The 14,260-nt window shown below is 39.6% G+C and overlaps 1 protein-coding gene across 1 annotated transcript; it reads left to right on the top strand.

The window, feature by feature from the left end:
* Positions 1 to 4,479: 4,479 nt before the first annotated feature.
* On the top strand, positions 4,480 to 13,087 carry miga1 (mitoguardin 1; the record flags this gene model as incomplete). The annotated part of the gene is made up of 15 exons (XM_079221377.1): positions 4,480 to 4,578; positions 6,187 to 6,349; positions 6,947 to 7,065; positions 7,670 to 7,802; positions 7,980 to 8,116; positions 8,519 to 8,642; positions 8,727 to 8,827; positions 10,504 to 10,613; positions 10,732 to 10,804; positions 11,048 to 11,134; positions 11,221 to 11,319; positions 11,409 to 11,543; positions 11,820 to 11,873; positions 12,035 to 12,151; positions 12,869 to 13,087. 15 exons carry the CDS (start codon positions 4,480 to 4,482, stop codon positions 13,085 to 13,087), a joined length of 1,770 nt encoding a protein of 589 aa, XP_079077503.1.
* Positions 13,088 to 14,260: the final 1,173 nt, after the last annotated feature.

Raw genomic sequence — 14,260 nt, 5'->3', positions numbered from 1 at the left:
AGATCATTGGATATGTGACCACTTTGCTCATGTTTGGACCTTGTTAGAGGTTGCGCATTGACATTCAGGTTCTCGAGGAGTGTTCAGATGTGCTGCGTGTGATTCAGCACATTTAAACCACATCAACACATGTCCTGAGTGTCACAGATTACATCAATCCGATTTTAGAGCCAACATGCACAGCTTCGGCTTGCCAACAAACATAAGACCACATGTATGTGAAAACGCACACAAGGCACCACATCTGCTATTTTTAATGCGCATGGTTGATGAAGTGGTTATTTGTGTTGATTCAGAGGACCACAAATGCTGCTTGTGAACAGACAAAAGACATTACTCTGCCATGCAAAAAAAATGGATGCAAGCTGATCCTTACTTAAATTCATATTCAGTCTTGTAAAAGTCAACCTGCAGTTTGCCTCACCCAATCAAAGCTCATCAATTATGCAAACTTAAATAATGCAGAGCTTTTTTTATTTATTTTTTTATTCATAAAAATAAATCCAAACAAACGGACATAAATGCATCGACAGTTATATGTACGCTATGTGGTTCCTATAATTGCCCTGAACGTCAGATATGTCCATTTATAAGGTCAAACGTGCCTCAAACAATTAATAAGTCACTATTTCAGCTAATGCACACCAATAATATTGTATTCGGCGATGGTTTCACACTCGTGGCTAGTGAAGGAGAAAATAACGATATCTCAGCACCATTACAAACCATGCTCACCCTTTTTATTGGCTTCATACATAATCTTATGATACTCCAGGAACTTTTATCCAGGGGTGACACAGTTAGGATGGGGCGTTAACCCAAAACCAGACAGGGCACATCATTTCGATGTTGCCAGATTCCGTGTTATCCCAGAGTTAACGAAGACGTCAAATAATAGGGCATAATGCCGCAAGGCACGAAATTCGTGAAGCTAACTAACGTTATATCATTAGCATAATTTAACTTAGAGCAACACACAAAAGGGTATTATCAGCCATCATGTTGAAAACGTAACCGTTAACGCTACCTGGCTAACCAGCTAACAACTTATTTAAGCCACGTTTAAAACAAACTAGTAGCAGGTCTATTCTGAGTTGAATTGAGATGTGAGGCTTTGGCCTTGTCCACGTCTCACATTGAGCTGTCAAACCAGACGAGGCGTTGACAGCGTCACGGGCTGATTAGCAGTCTTTCGCGGCTAGCTTTAGCCATTTGGTCAACAAATTCGTAATCGAAGTCATATTTTACTCTGCAGGCTAAACCGCGACACTTGCTACAGTGTTAAAAGGCACGCGGCTGACATGTTTGGACCCACACAGTAATACTAGAGGCGGTCTGCTCTTGATAACCCGCTCCCCAGTGGCTCGCTATAGCTAACGTTAGCTCACGCTCCGGTGTTACAGCGCTAGCTAAGTTACATGATCACGAGCCCGCAGTGAGGAACGATAGACAGCCTGCACCCTTACCTGCACGATACAAACAAAAGACACGACGTTTCTCGAGGGGACCAGGTTGTACTTGATGTCTAACACACAGATTCAGTGTGACTTTAAAGACATACTTCAAAGGGCAATCCTTTACATTCACGACAACCGTTCCTGTCGCTCAGCGTGGTTGCTAACGTTACAGCTGTCTCCGCCTCTTTTCCGGTTTAAAAAAATCCCCACATAAACCCTCCCCATCCTCCTGTAAACATTATATTAGATTTTACATTTATCCATTTCATATTCTAACAGCATTATTTTTGTATAGTATCACAATGAGTCAAATAGCGCAAACATTAATTAGCTTTACATGTTTTGTAATTTTAAAGCAATGTCATTCTAGTTACAAGTCAAGATGTGCATACAAGAGCAATGGGACTCATTTAAATAGCCTAATCGCTTCTGGGAAATTATTACTTACTAAATTAAGGATTGTTGGGCTAGGAAAATAAGTGGTGATGCAAATAATAAAGGCAATACACAGTAAACCCATCCCAAGCGTCACCTAGCGAGTTAGGTGCATGTTGTGATACAGAAGAAATGCCCTCCACAAAATATTGTTTTAAGACCTACATAGGTCTATGTTACAGTAATACATATTTTAATGTGATGTTTGTTTATTTGTAGGCTGACTGGAGGAAAACACAGGTAAATAGGGCAGTGGAATATACAGTGGATGATATGGAAATAGTAATTGATTGTATAACAAAACAGTACTTCTCAAATGAATCCCCCAAAAGGTCAAGTGTCAAGAATGATTAAAAAACAAAAAAAACAGGTGAGATCATGGTAAGTCATAATTCTAAGATGGTAAGTCATAATTTTGACTTTCTAAGTGAAAATCATGGCATAGTTTGTGCAGATTTCATTTTATAATTTGTTTAAATTAAGACTTCTGTCTAGTAAATGAATATATGAGATAATAGTTCACATATTTTACTTTTTGTAATCAAAATGATTGGACAGAAGTCAATGATATTAGGTAATGAGTTGAATTGTTGATCAAGAGTAAGTAAAATGTTTGAGATATGTCAGGATTTAAACTTTTTTAAGTCAACTACTTCATAATCTTTACTTTGAAAGTAACCATATATTTTGTATATCATGATTTGACTTCAAAACTCAACATTTTGACTTCAGAGTAGAGTTTATCTGTTCTCATCAAATCAAACAGCTCTTTTTCCTCGTTGGAAATTGGCCTCCATATTTTTGGAAGTCAGAATTGATCATTTTGTTTTTAAGGGAGTCCCAAAGACGTAATAAAAAGTAATAGAAGTAATACAATAAAAACTACAAAATTCCGAAAGAAATTTTGATGGTGGGGCTGCTATGATAAGACACAATGCAATACACGCCAACATTACCAGCAGTAACATGTGTTATTTAGGTTATTGAGTTACATTACATTGTGTGTATATATGCGTAAAAATATGCCGCTGCACAAGGCTTTACAGCCTAAAACCTTAACATGGATAGATTTGTCATGCTCTAAGAAGGCCTACAGGGGGCGCTGAAGCTCCATAAAGATTACAAGGAGCAATGCTTTTATTTTGAAAGTCCCGCTAGATCGGCTCGCCCTGCCGCTCTAGTCCTTCACTTGGCAACAGCTGAGGTCAGCCGGAGGACCAGGTGAACAGCGGGAGTCTGTGCAAGGATTCTCTCAATGTACCGGTGATTTAAATTCAGATTGTCTCGTTCAGTTTGAAAACATTGACGAGCTTGTTTCTTAGACTGTTTAATAGAAGCCGGTTTTACAAACGTAGCTAGCTCATGCTGCTCGCCGTTATTAGCCTTCTTAGGTAAATTAGCTTTAGCTTCTCAGCCAGGCTAATAACTGTGGAGCTCTCGTTTTCCAAACATGTGCTGATATGATTCATCTGGCAGACTGTGTGAGAGCTAAGGTGCTGCTGGTTTTTATGTCTGAGTGGTTGTCCCTCAAAACATGATTTGAAATTTGACAATTTTCAGATTATTTGGAAGATGTATGGTGTTGTGCTAATGAATGAAATCTATTACTTTGGGTAATTCAGTTTTACCAGTTTAAAGACACGACACGCTTATTTGTATAGAACAGGGGTAATTTACAGAACAACTAAACAACACCGAGTAATTCAAACTATAATACCATAACATACAAGTTGACTAAAAGATAATGGTCAAATAAAGTGATTATCTTTCCAATATTGTATCAAGAAAACATATACACATGAGGAGTGGTGTAACATGACTTGGATCTCTTCTTCATGTCTCTGAATCTTGATTTGCTAGATCGCTAGCTGGTGGTTTAATGTCAACAGGATACATCCCTGCCCTCATTGTTCTCTTGTCAGTAACATATTCATATTAGTTTTACCACTCTGTCTGTGTTTCTACAAAGTTACAATAGAGACAGAAAAACTAGTATCAACAAGAAGAATCAACATTTTGTCAGTGTAAGACTCAAATGGGTTAATCAGCCATGTGTAGAGCCACAAGAGTCTCTTGTCTTGTGCTAACTTTAATTGGATGTCGCATGTTGTCTTGTCAGCTGGATATACAGCGGCTTAGATGATGGAATCCTGAGAGACTTTATCGATCAAGCAATACTATGTTTTTATAGAAAGTTAAACCCTCTGATTTCCTTATGCACTCAAAGAAAGTCACATTATTCAGGTGTGTTCATACTGTAGATAAGATATAGTTTTAAATATCTTTGTTGGGTGTGCTGCTAATCCTAAAGTTTAGATCAGTGGTTGACTCAGTTATTTCATGATAGCTTTCATGCAAGTAAATATGAATAATGTTTTGGAATGTATAAGTGGTTTATTCACCCTTCTCTCCTTGGGTTAGGCAAGCATTACTACTTGCATGTACTTTAGGGAGAGGCTTCATGTAATAATGTCATTATATCCCCTCCTGAGCCTCCAAGGTTAAATCCTTGCGTGTCGTCTCCCGCAGCTCCAGCAGAATGGTGATGAGGATAAGAGAGTTGCCAAGTGATGGATAGATCGCCACAATGACACATGAGACCCTCACAAGCTCCCAGCTGTCCATCAAGGCGGCTGCCCTGCGCATGGTCGACCTACCTCTGTCCGTGTACGGCTCTCTGGCTCAGGTGAGGGTGTGTTTGAAAGTGGAGGGAGTTTGTCAACTGCTTTTTTTTTTAATTTCTTCTCACTGTTTCTATATCTATGTCATGAGAGGCTAGGTTGTTGAGGGTTCAATTCCACTTTGCCAGGTTCTTAATTTGTTTAATATTATTTATTTGATTGCTTTAGTCTACTATAACTTACTATAAATATTTGAACCAAAATACATTAGTATAGCAAAAAAATAGCATTATTTACTCTTTTTTTAATCAGTTCCTTGTACAACTTATTCAGAAGAAATACAGAGAGTACCATTAAACTTAACATGACATTTCCCAAAATATGAGACTAAACTGCATCAAAAAATGTCTCATTAATTTACCTTTCATGTTCTTGAGTCTAATTTTTTCAATTAGCTAGAACACTTAGTTGTAGCTCAGAAATGTGAGGCAGTTCATTGTAATGTCAAACATAAGTTCAACCGAAGTGGAGGCTAATTTAAATGTCTTTTAAGGGCAATTTTTTAAAATGCATACTTGTAATTGTAGATGAGGGCAGACTTTGTTTCTTTTGTAAGCTTAGTGAATTTGAGAATGGGATTCACTTTTTGTTAAGATGTCCTGTCTACGAGGACATAAGGTCGTACTTCTCAGTAGAATTACCTCCATTTCTGTTGATTTCTTTTGGCTGGATGACAATGGAAAAACTTGAGTTGGGCTTTAGAAAGGGAATTTGTTTTTGTAGCAGAATTTCTTAAATATTTGCCAAGCTTTGGAGAGAAGGCATTATATTTTGTTTAAGACTGAGCGCTAACATAATTTGTAATTTTTTTTTATGTAATCACATGTTTGACCACTGTCGCTATATCCTTGAGTCTTGTAAACCCATTAATGTTGGGCACTTTATGCACATGACACTACTTTACATGCTAATGCTATTTGTACTTATCAAGTACACGAGTAAAGTACACATTGGAATGGCTTATAATGAGGAGTGTGTGAGTGAGTGAGTGAGTGAGTGAGAGACAGATCTGATATCATTTAGAATCTTATAGGCGCACGTCTGACATGTGAGGGTCACAGAAATGGCATTGAAACAACTGCATGCCTGTAGCAGCACTTTAATCATCCCGTTCACTTTCAATATTATGTCAGTTGTCATAGCTCTAAACTCTGTTTATGTTATCTTCAGTTGTTGGGATGGTGCAGCAACTATGTCAGTGTGGATAATCTCTCTCGTCTTTTAGTGTTTCTATCTATAGAGAGACGCGGGGGGGTATCCGCTATCTGAAAATCATTCTTTAAAGTCTGGATGACAGGCTGGTAGCTGATTCACAGCGCTGACTGTTATGTCATCCGTAGAGTTATGTATCCTCAGATGAACTCTCATCGGAACGGACATTTATTCTTTCAAGTGTTGCACTTGACATTATCTGACAATCTCCGTTACAAAATTTCAAGGATAAATCCATGGAATTTATTGTGGCTGACCTCTGGTATTCATTGGATACTCTGTGGTACAGTATACTGCAACAGTCTTATTTATGTATAGCTACTTTGCCTCCAAAATCAAATCTGATGCTTGGGCTTCTTTTTCAGATGCATAAACTACAATTGTTTCTCCCTCTCCTCCAGGTGAGTGTCAGCACAGGCACCAAGAAGTTGGTGGCAGCCACGGCCTTTGGTGCCGTCTCGCTCCTCTTCCTCGCTCGCCGCTTCCAGCGGAGGAAGGGAAGAAAGAAGACTCAGTGGGAGCAGGCTGGCTTTGAGATTATCTCCCCGGACTCAGCAGAAAACGGTAAAACTTCCTTTCAACCAGCAGCTCACTGACCTGGGAGCTCCATTAAGTACGTTAGCCCAGTTGCGGGTTTGTGATGCAATCAGATTGACGTGTTGGGCTGCTCCCGTGTTCCCTTGAACTGTAAACAGAAAGCTCCAGGTGAATGATTTACCTTGATTTCACGGAAGAGTTTCCAAGAGAAATTAACAGAAATGCGGATTTGAATGGAGTCAAATGAACAGTTGACCAGGGCAAGATATTTTTAAGAAAAATGATTAAATAGATGTTTTGTTGTTTGTTTGTTTTTACTTTTGCCAGCTTCACATATGGACTAAGTTAATACAGGTTTAAACTGACAACAATTATCTTTCTGCTTGTGTGAAACATCTGCTTATGAATTTGGCTCTTTAAAAAAATGGTCTGCGCTGGAAACTATTTTTACAAACACACAAAGCAGGTGAGTCAGGAAGTCACTTATTTTAAATGGATGAAAGTGATTCAGACAGATTAGTAACAACGGGAAAAATTCCCAGAAAAAGGCTGTTTCACTCTTATCAAATTGTGGTTTCTCTGTTGTGTAATCCTGTTCACTGTATTCTGATTTTATCGACCCAGATAACACCGGTCGAAATATCACACTCTCCCTCAACTCCAAGAATGGCTTTAGCTCTGGTCTGCTCCTCAATGCAGGAGACTACAGAAAACTGTCCGGGTCTCTGCTGAGCCTGGCCTCGGTGAGACAAAGACATACTTTTAAAATGTGTTATCTTGAGATGTAAAGTACAGAAGCGCAATGCAATAATGAGGAGCATTTTTTAAGAAACAAACAGAAGAATACTATACAGTTAAAGAAGGATGCGATCCCGCCTACTTGTACCTGTACAGCACCTGTTGTAGTTCATGCATGTAAATAATTCCATTGTTACAAAAGTCAAGCACACTTGATGTGAGGGCATCTGTAGATTTCAAGCTTAGCGATGAATTAACCAGGCGGTCAAACAGCATTTATTATTTGGTATATGCTGTATAGGTGGGCTTGATTTGATAAGACCGTCCAGTGTGAACCAGAAAACTTGTACATGTGACTGGCAGTAAATAAGAAATATCTGCAGATGTCATTTTCACCACAGCTTTGCTCTACTAACCAGAGAAACATTCACACCTGGAAGTATTCAAATATTAATCTCTTGGAATAATTCTTTTTGAAAACGCTCCACTGCATTTCCGGCTCGAATAAGTCAAATAAAACAACTAAGATGCCGGTAGGGTTGGCCTGCATTGTGTATGTGCTGCTTCCACTCTTTGAAATGTAACTGTTCTTCTGCGCTGTGTTTGCAGGTAAAAAGCATGAACTCCTCCAGCAGCAGCACCTGTGCAAATGTATCCACCTGCTGGGACAAAGGGGGGGAAGCGGATATCTGCAGTGTTGTCAACTTACCCGTCACCACACCTGAAAACCTGTACCTCATGGGTAACGAAACGTGCACGCACTACGTCCCCTCATTGTGTTTGTAATAAGGAGACTGGACCACATAATAAATAAGTTGAAAGGATGGAAGTTGTCAAATAGTAATTTCATTTGGTGTGTTGCCTTGTTTAGAAATGGAGCATATGGGACTCTTGAGTTCATCTGTGGTTGTGTTTGCAGGGATGGATTTATTTGAAGAGGCTCTACGGCGGTGGGAGGAAGCGTTGACATTCAGGAGCCAGCAGAGCGAGGACGACATCAGTTGTGCATCCTTCAAAATGGGAGCATGCGACGCCATCACTGAGCAGAGCATGGAGGTGAACACACAGATGATCATTTAAAGATATCTATTTGTTTTCAGTGGGGTAGATTTACCACATACCCATAATAAACACCAAGTCAACACATTTAATCTAGTGCAATGCCCCACTTAATAAGATGTGGAGGGGAAGGGGTTAGCCAGACGCTGCTGTTAAAATGTTTGAATAACAGTGTTTTTTTTTTTTTTTCAATAATAATCAAGAAACAACTAAAAGAGATACTTGGAGGGAAATATATCATAAACTTTCTCCATTTTTCAAACATTGAACCAGATGCCTGAAGTTTGAATGGCTTGTTTGTTTGAGTAATATTTCATGTAGTTAATTCATTCCTTTTCTTAAGATGGGCTTTTGGTTCTGTGAACCATTTTTCGATAACATTTCTGTTTTTGTGTTCAGGACGTCATCAGTGCAGAGTTCATGCACAGGCTGAAGTCTCTGCTGCAGAGGGCGTATAGCCTCCAGGAGGAGTTTGAGGGAGTGTTGTGCACGTCAGAGCCCTTGTCCCACAGCAACAGCCAGGGTGAGTCAGTCATATGACGTTATGTAATTTCCACGATCAATTCGGTATTCCGCAACATATTACATTGAGTATTCTCCATCACAGATAAAATGACAGATGTTTTGGCCAGAGAGGAGCTGGACAACGCCTGTCTGAGAGACAGCATCAGCATCGCCTCCACTGACTCCTTTGTGTCTGCTGCAGAGGTGAGAGGAACTCTTGCATCCTTTTCTAAATGACCACGAGTGATGAATGCAAAAATAATGTATTGGTCATCTTACTTGCAGCTAAAGAACTCTTTATATGCTCGACTGCCTTTTTTTTAATTTTTTTTATTTTTTTATCTGTCGTCATTTTGTTCTACTGAAGACCTCTCAAACCGCAAAGCATAGTCCAATTTTGGTGGCAATAATAATCACAAAAAAGGGAGACTAGATGGGTGACGAACGGACGCTACAGCACGGACTGTTAGATGCAACTAACCAACAACCCTTCATGCATTTCCTTGACTACGGTACATACTTCCGGTCAGAAACAAACTAACGTCTTTATGTCAAACTGGTAAAACTGAAGCATCAAGAGTTGAACCAGTTTGCAGCAGGAATTTGATTCAAATAGCTTTGATCTTCTCCTGTAAATTCACCACCCTGTGTTTACTGCACTCTGCTGATCTCCTTAAGTCACCGTGGGGGCTCGAGCTGTGTATCCGCTGCTCTGTACCCACAAAGTAGAAAATAAACTGGTCGTTTAGAAATACAGATTACAATCTTTGAAACATTCAGGTAGAGACCCTCATCTCCCCATATGCGGAAAGCTGGAAATGCTGTATATCTCCACCAGAATTGAGCATCAACATGAACAGCAATTGGATGTAAATAGCTGCTAAATGTTCTTGGGCCGACACCTTGCAGTGAAGTAAATTTGTCTTTAAGTGAAGGTGTTTGTACCCTCAAACCTGTTTCACCACTTGCAGACCACATATCAGCGGGTGAAGCCAGAGCAGCTAAACTGGGTCACTCGTGTTTATAAATAGACCTTCAACATTCTTCAGTAAACAACATACAGCTCGCTGTTGCTCTGCAGCTGTTTTCACTTTACAACATGGAGAGATCACGGACTCGTCTGGAAAACGGCACAATTTATGAACAAATAATGGGGAAAGCACAAAGATCAGACGTGAGTGAAGAAGTAACACTGTTCCAGGACAACCTGCATTTGTTTTAGGTGGGAATGGAGACTTTAGGCTCAGCCTTCGAGACCAAGATGACCCCAATGTTCAGCACCAGTTACCTTGATTAGAGTACAACTTTATAAGCAGCTTCACTTATTACATTTAGTCAGGTTTTGAATTTACAGATGACAATTTCAAAGGTTTTACCACACGCCTGTTTTAACAGTTCAATTGGATCACAAATAAATTAATGAATTTAACACATTCAAATAAATAAATGCAATGGAGGCATGAAAAATACACTTTGACTTGTTTTATATTTTAGCTGATATGTTTTCCACATTTTAGTGGAGTTGGGAGCGAAGCAGACCCAAAATAAATTAAATAAATAAACATTTTACATTTGGGGGCAAAGCAGACCCAAAAAATAAAAAAAATAAACTTATTACATTTCCGCTCTAAAACAAGTCAAAGACTAAAGCATATGTGGTTGATTCCCCATCACTAACATTATTTAGCAGACAAACGGACAAAGATTTTACCAAGCAGAGTTATGTACAGCTCAAGATAACGGGAATGAATGTAGTATTCATATAACGTCTTGTCTGTAGGATCTGGACCTACTGCATTATTCAAAAGGAGTAATGGGATTAAAATGGTCATTATTTCCTCCATAATCACGTTTTCTACTTTTCTTTTCTTTTGTCTCAGCTGACGGAGCACCGGGAGCTGAGGAGCGTCTTCGCTCTGGGTCATCATCTTTTCTACGAAGAGGCCCTGCAGATGGCCGAGGATGGAAAGATCTCCTGCAGGGTGCTGCGGTAAGTAAATAAATAAATACATTTATCACAACACACAAACCTGAAAAACGCTCCGTAGAGTTCGTTGCTTTGTCTGCCAACATTTTAATCTGGTCTCTCTCTTGATTTTCATCGTCAGGACTGAGATGCTCGAGTGTCTCGGGGACATCGATTTCCTGGCCAAGTTGCACTGTGTGCGGCAGGCATGTCAGGTACATTATAGCTGTATGAACTAAAATACATCATGATAACATGAATAGAGGGAAAGTCATAATAATTTGACTGAATACACAAACACAAGTAACATTCATGTGGATAAAGAAGGAATAACATTTTACATTCATAATATTGAGCTACCTTACTGAAGAAAATATGTGTTAACTTTGCGTAGAATTACATGTTTATCTTCTGCTGCCTCCATTTTAAGCAACAACAAGACTTTTTATTTTTTCCAGCTCATTTTGTGCGAGAGAACGACCCGGATGTTTCTTGCCGACACGGGAAAGAAAATACTGTCTTCCATTATTGTGAAAGCACAGAAGGTGAAACTGAAGCCACAATTAATGAATGATTAGATCTTCAAAGACATTTTTTTTCCATGCCTAAATGTTATCGTGTTGGTTTCCAGAGCCCAAACAGATTCGAGGAAGTGTTTGAGGAGATGATTTCCTTCCTGGAGCACACGGAGCACTGGGAAAACACCGAGGTGGAGCTGGCCACCCGAGGGGTACGAGGGCCGCTTTACCAAATTATTAAACTCCTCTTCAAAATAATGTCTGACTTCGGCTGTCAATCTCACGCTGTAACTCTCACCAGGTGAAGCACTTAAACTTCTATGACATTGTGCTGGACTTCATCCTAATGGACTCATTTGAGGACCTGGAGAATCCACCCGTCTCCATTCAGAACGTGATCAACAACCGCTGGCTCAACACGTCCTTCAAGGAGACGGTTCGTAAACGCAGGAACAGACATCAGACATGTCGGACAGATATTAAACTACAATTCTGTAAACGGAAGTAGACATTTATAGTTACCGTAATACTTCCAGACCAGAATTGTGTATGTGCATATACACAGTGATGTCAGTTTGACAATTATAAATCTAGAGGTTAATAATAATAGGCAGACATTTTTCTGAGATACTTTGTCGTTTCTTGTATCATTTCTTTTTTTAATGCATTTAATTGAATGACTAATGTGATTTAATCTGCATGTATTTCACAGGCGGTGGCATCCAGCTGTTGGTCAGTGATGAAGCAGAGGAGACAGCACATGAAGGTAAAGGTCCAACTTTTGGGCTGGAAACAACAGTTGCCTCGTTGACATCAGTTCCTGCATTTTGTTTATGACAGACAATCAAAATCACTACTATGCTTATTAGTTGCTTTTGTTTGGTTCCACAATCCCAGCCTTTCAGTAACCGCTCCTCTTTGTCTCAGGTGTCTGACGGCTTCATCGCTCATTTCTACGCCGTGTGTGAACAGATCAGCCCCGTCCTGGCCTGGGGCTTCCTGGGGCCCAAGAGCTCCCTGCACGACTTCTGCTGCTTCTTCAAGGTCGGTCTGATAGTGACACGATTTCTGCCAGTATCCTTCTTTAAATAGGACCTTTACTTCTGTTGCTTTCTACCATCTTAAGTTTCATTGTACCCAAAATAGGGACACGCTAATTTTAGTTTACCTAAAAAAGTAGTCTGATATTTAAATGGTTTATTTGATTGGAAAACTGATTGTGTGCCATAATTCAACATTGCAGCACATCCAAACATTGAGAACACAGAGAAACTGGTCAGCATACAGTAGATACCGATAAACTACGTACTCTTGAGGGAAGGACATGACACGTTTCTTAAAGAATACCAAGGAGATCTGAAATTGTCCCAGCAATACAAATAGTATTTTTCATATACCTGGCTTTGACCTGATTTTTTACATATTCCAAAAAATGAGATAAGATACGCCTTTTATTGATCTCCGGTGGTAAAAAAATAAATACGAATCTGTATTGTACAAGAGCAATTAAATGCAAAATAACATGGTAAAGGTGGTGTGATGTAATTAATAGTGATTGAGAAGTAGTACAAAAAAGTCCAGATATAAGGGAGAGAACTGCTACAGAGGCATTTTTTTAACCTTTATTTTAGTTTTTATAAAACCCAGACAGAACCAGCCTGCTTGATATCTGTACCAAGTATATGGTCCAAAAGCCTTGTGTCTGCGACGTATCAGTATCCCTTAAACAGCCGTTCTAAAAGCTTCTTCCTTTCCCCTCAGGATCAGGTCTTGTACTTCCTAAAGGACGTTTTTGACCTGGACAAAGTGCGTTACTCTTCTGTGGAGAGTCTAGCGGAGGACATGCTCCACCTGCTGCACCGACGCTCCGAACTGCTGGTGGCCTACCTGGGAGCCGACCCCCTGCGGCAAGTCAACGGCTGCAGCTCCCCGCAGGTGCAGCTGGTGCCCAGCGGCCTTCTGGAGGCTCGAGTGCAATGAGAGGCGGGGATCTTGCAGCCGGAGAGACCCGGGTCATCACAGCACCACACACGGAGAACTTTTATTCTTGGGTGAGTTCGCACCAACTGTTAAGACATTATTTTCCACAAAACTGCTCATTCAAGGACTTAAATGTAGAACACTACTTCACCTTGCTCCGACACCGGCTCATCACATCTCCCATTGTGCTCTCGTTGCGCCGTTTGAGGACATGTTGATACATTGTACCAGCTGCCTTGCCTTCACATGTGATCATTATCTCCTCAGCCCTGTTTCACTGTGCTATGGCAGTGCACATTGGGTTTAAAATATCATAATATTTAAACCTGCCGTGAGACATTTTACAGTAATTATCTTGAAGTAAATATTCCGCTGTGAAATTTGTTTGTATTGCTATTAAGCGCAATTTGTGTGGAGAGAAAGGATATTTTAGTATTTATTTTATTATAAAGTTTCAAGATTTATTTTTTAGAAGCTGTAGTTGTGCCTGTATGTATTTGTGATAAGCTTTAAACAAACAGTAGTAGGAATGCCAGTGTAGTATTTTAAAGTATATCGTAGGTTTATTAGATACATTTCAACATCCTACTGAACATCAACAATGCGAAACCATTAAATACACTTTGTTTCAAGCATACGCTACACAGGGAAATCATTGATCAAAGGCACGAGGTGTAATACATGTCAAATGTGTTGGCATTAAACGTTGTTACTTAAAAGCTGTTTTTTTTGCACCAGGATTCACAAACCTTCACGCAATATTTAAATAAAGCCTGGTTTATGCAGCCTGCAAGGCCTTTAATCCCATCATACCGTCAGCTACAGCATATGAAAGAGTATACATCCCCATGATATAATCCTTCAGCTGTTCAACAACACTCTTACATGCAAGAAGCCTTACTATTCAAGCCTAGTCTTCATCACTGAATATAAGTCTTAAAAATAAAATATTATCGTCTGCTCTGCAGATCAGTCACTGCCATGTACAGAACATGCATAATTTAAAAGCTTAGAGCAACTGTTACTGCAGGAATAAACCTGCCGTTAGAGTTCATGTTCCAAAAATACTATACATATTTGAGAAGTGATCGACATGGACATTTGTTATTTGCAGTATTTTCCACTTTGAAAGATCGCTTCATCTTAAATCACCCACATATGTAGTTTTTTTTT

Source organism: Taurulus bubalis (genome assembly GCF_910589615.1).
Source record: "Taurulus bubalis genome assembly, chromosome: 1".
Classification (NCBI taxonomy): Eukaryota; Metazoa; Chordata; class Actinopteri; order Perciformes; family Cottidae; genus Taurulus; species Taurulus bubalis.
This window is presented reverse-complemented; position numbering and strand designations above follow the sequence as displayed.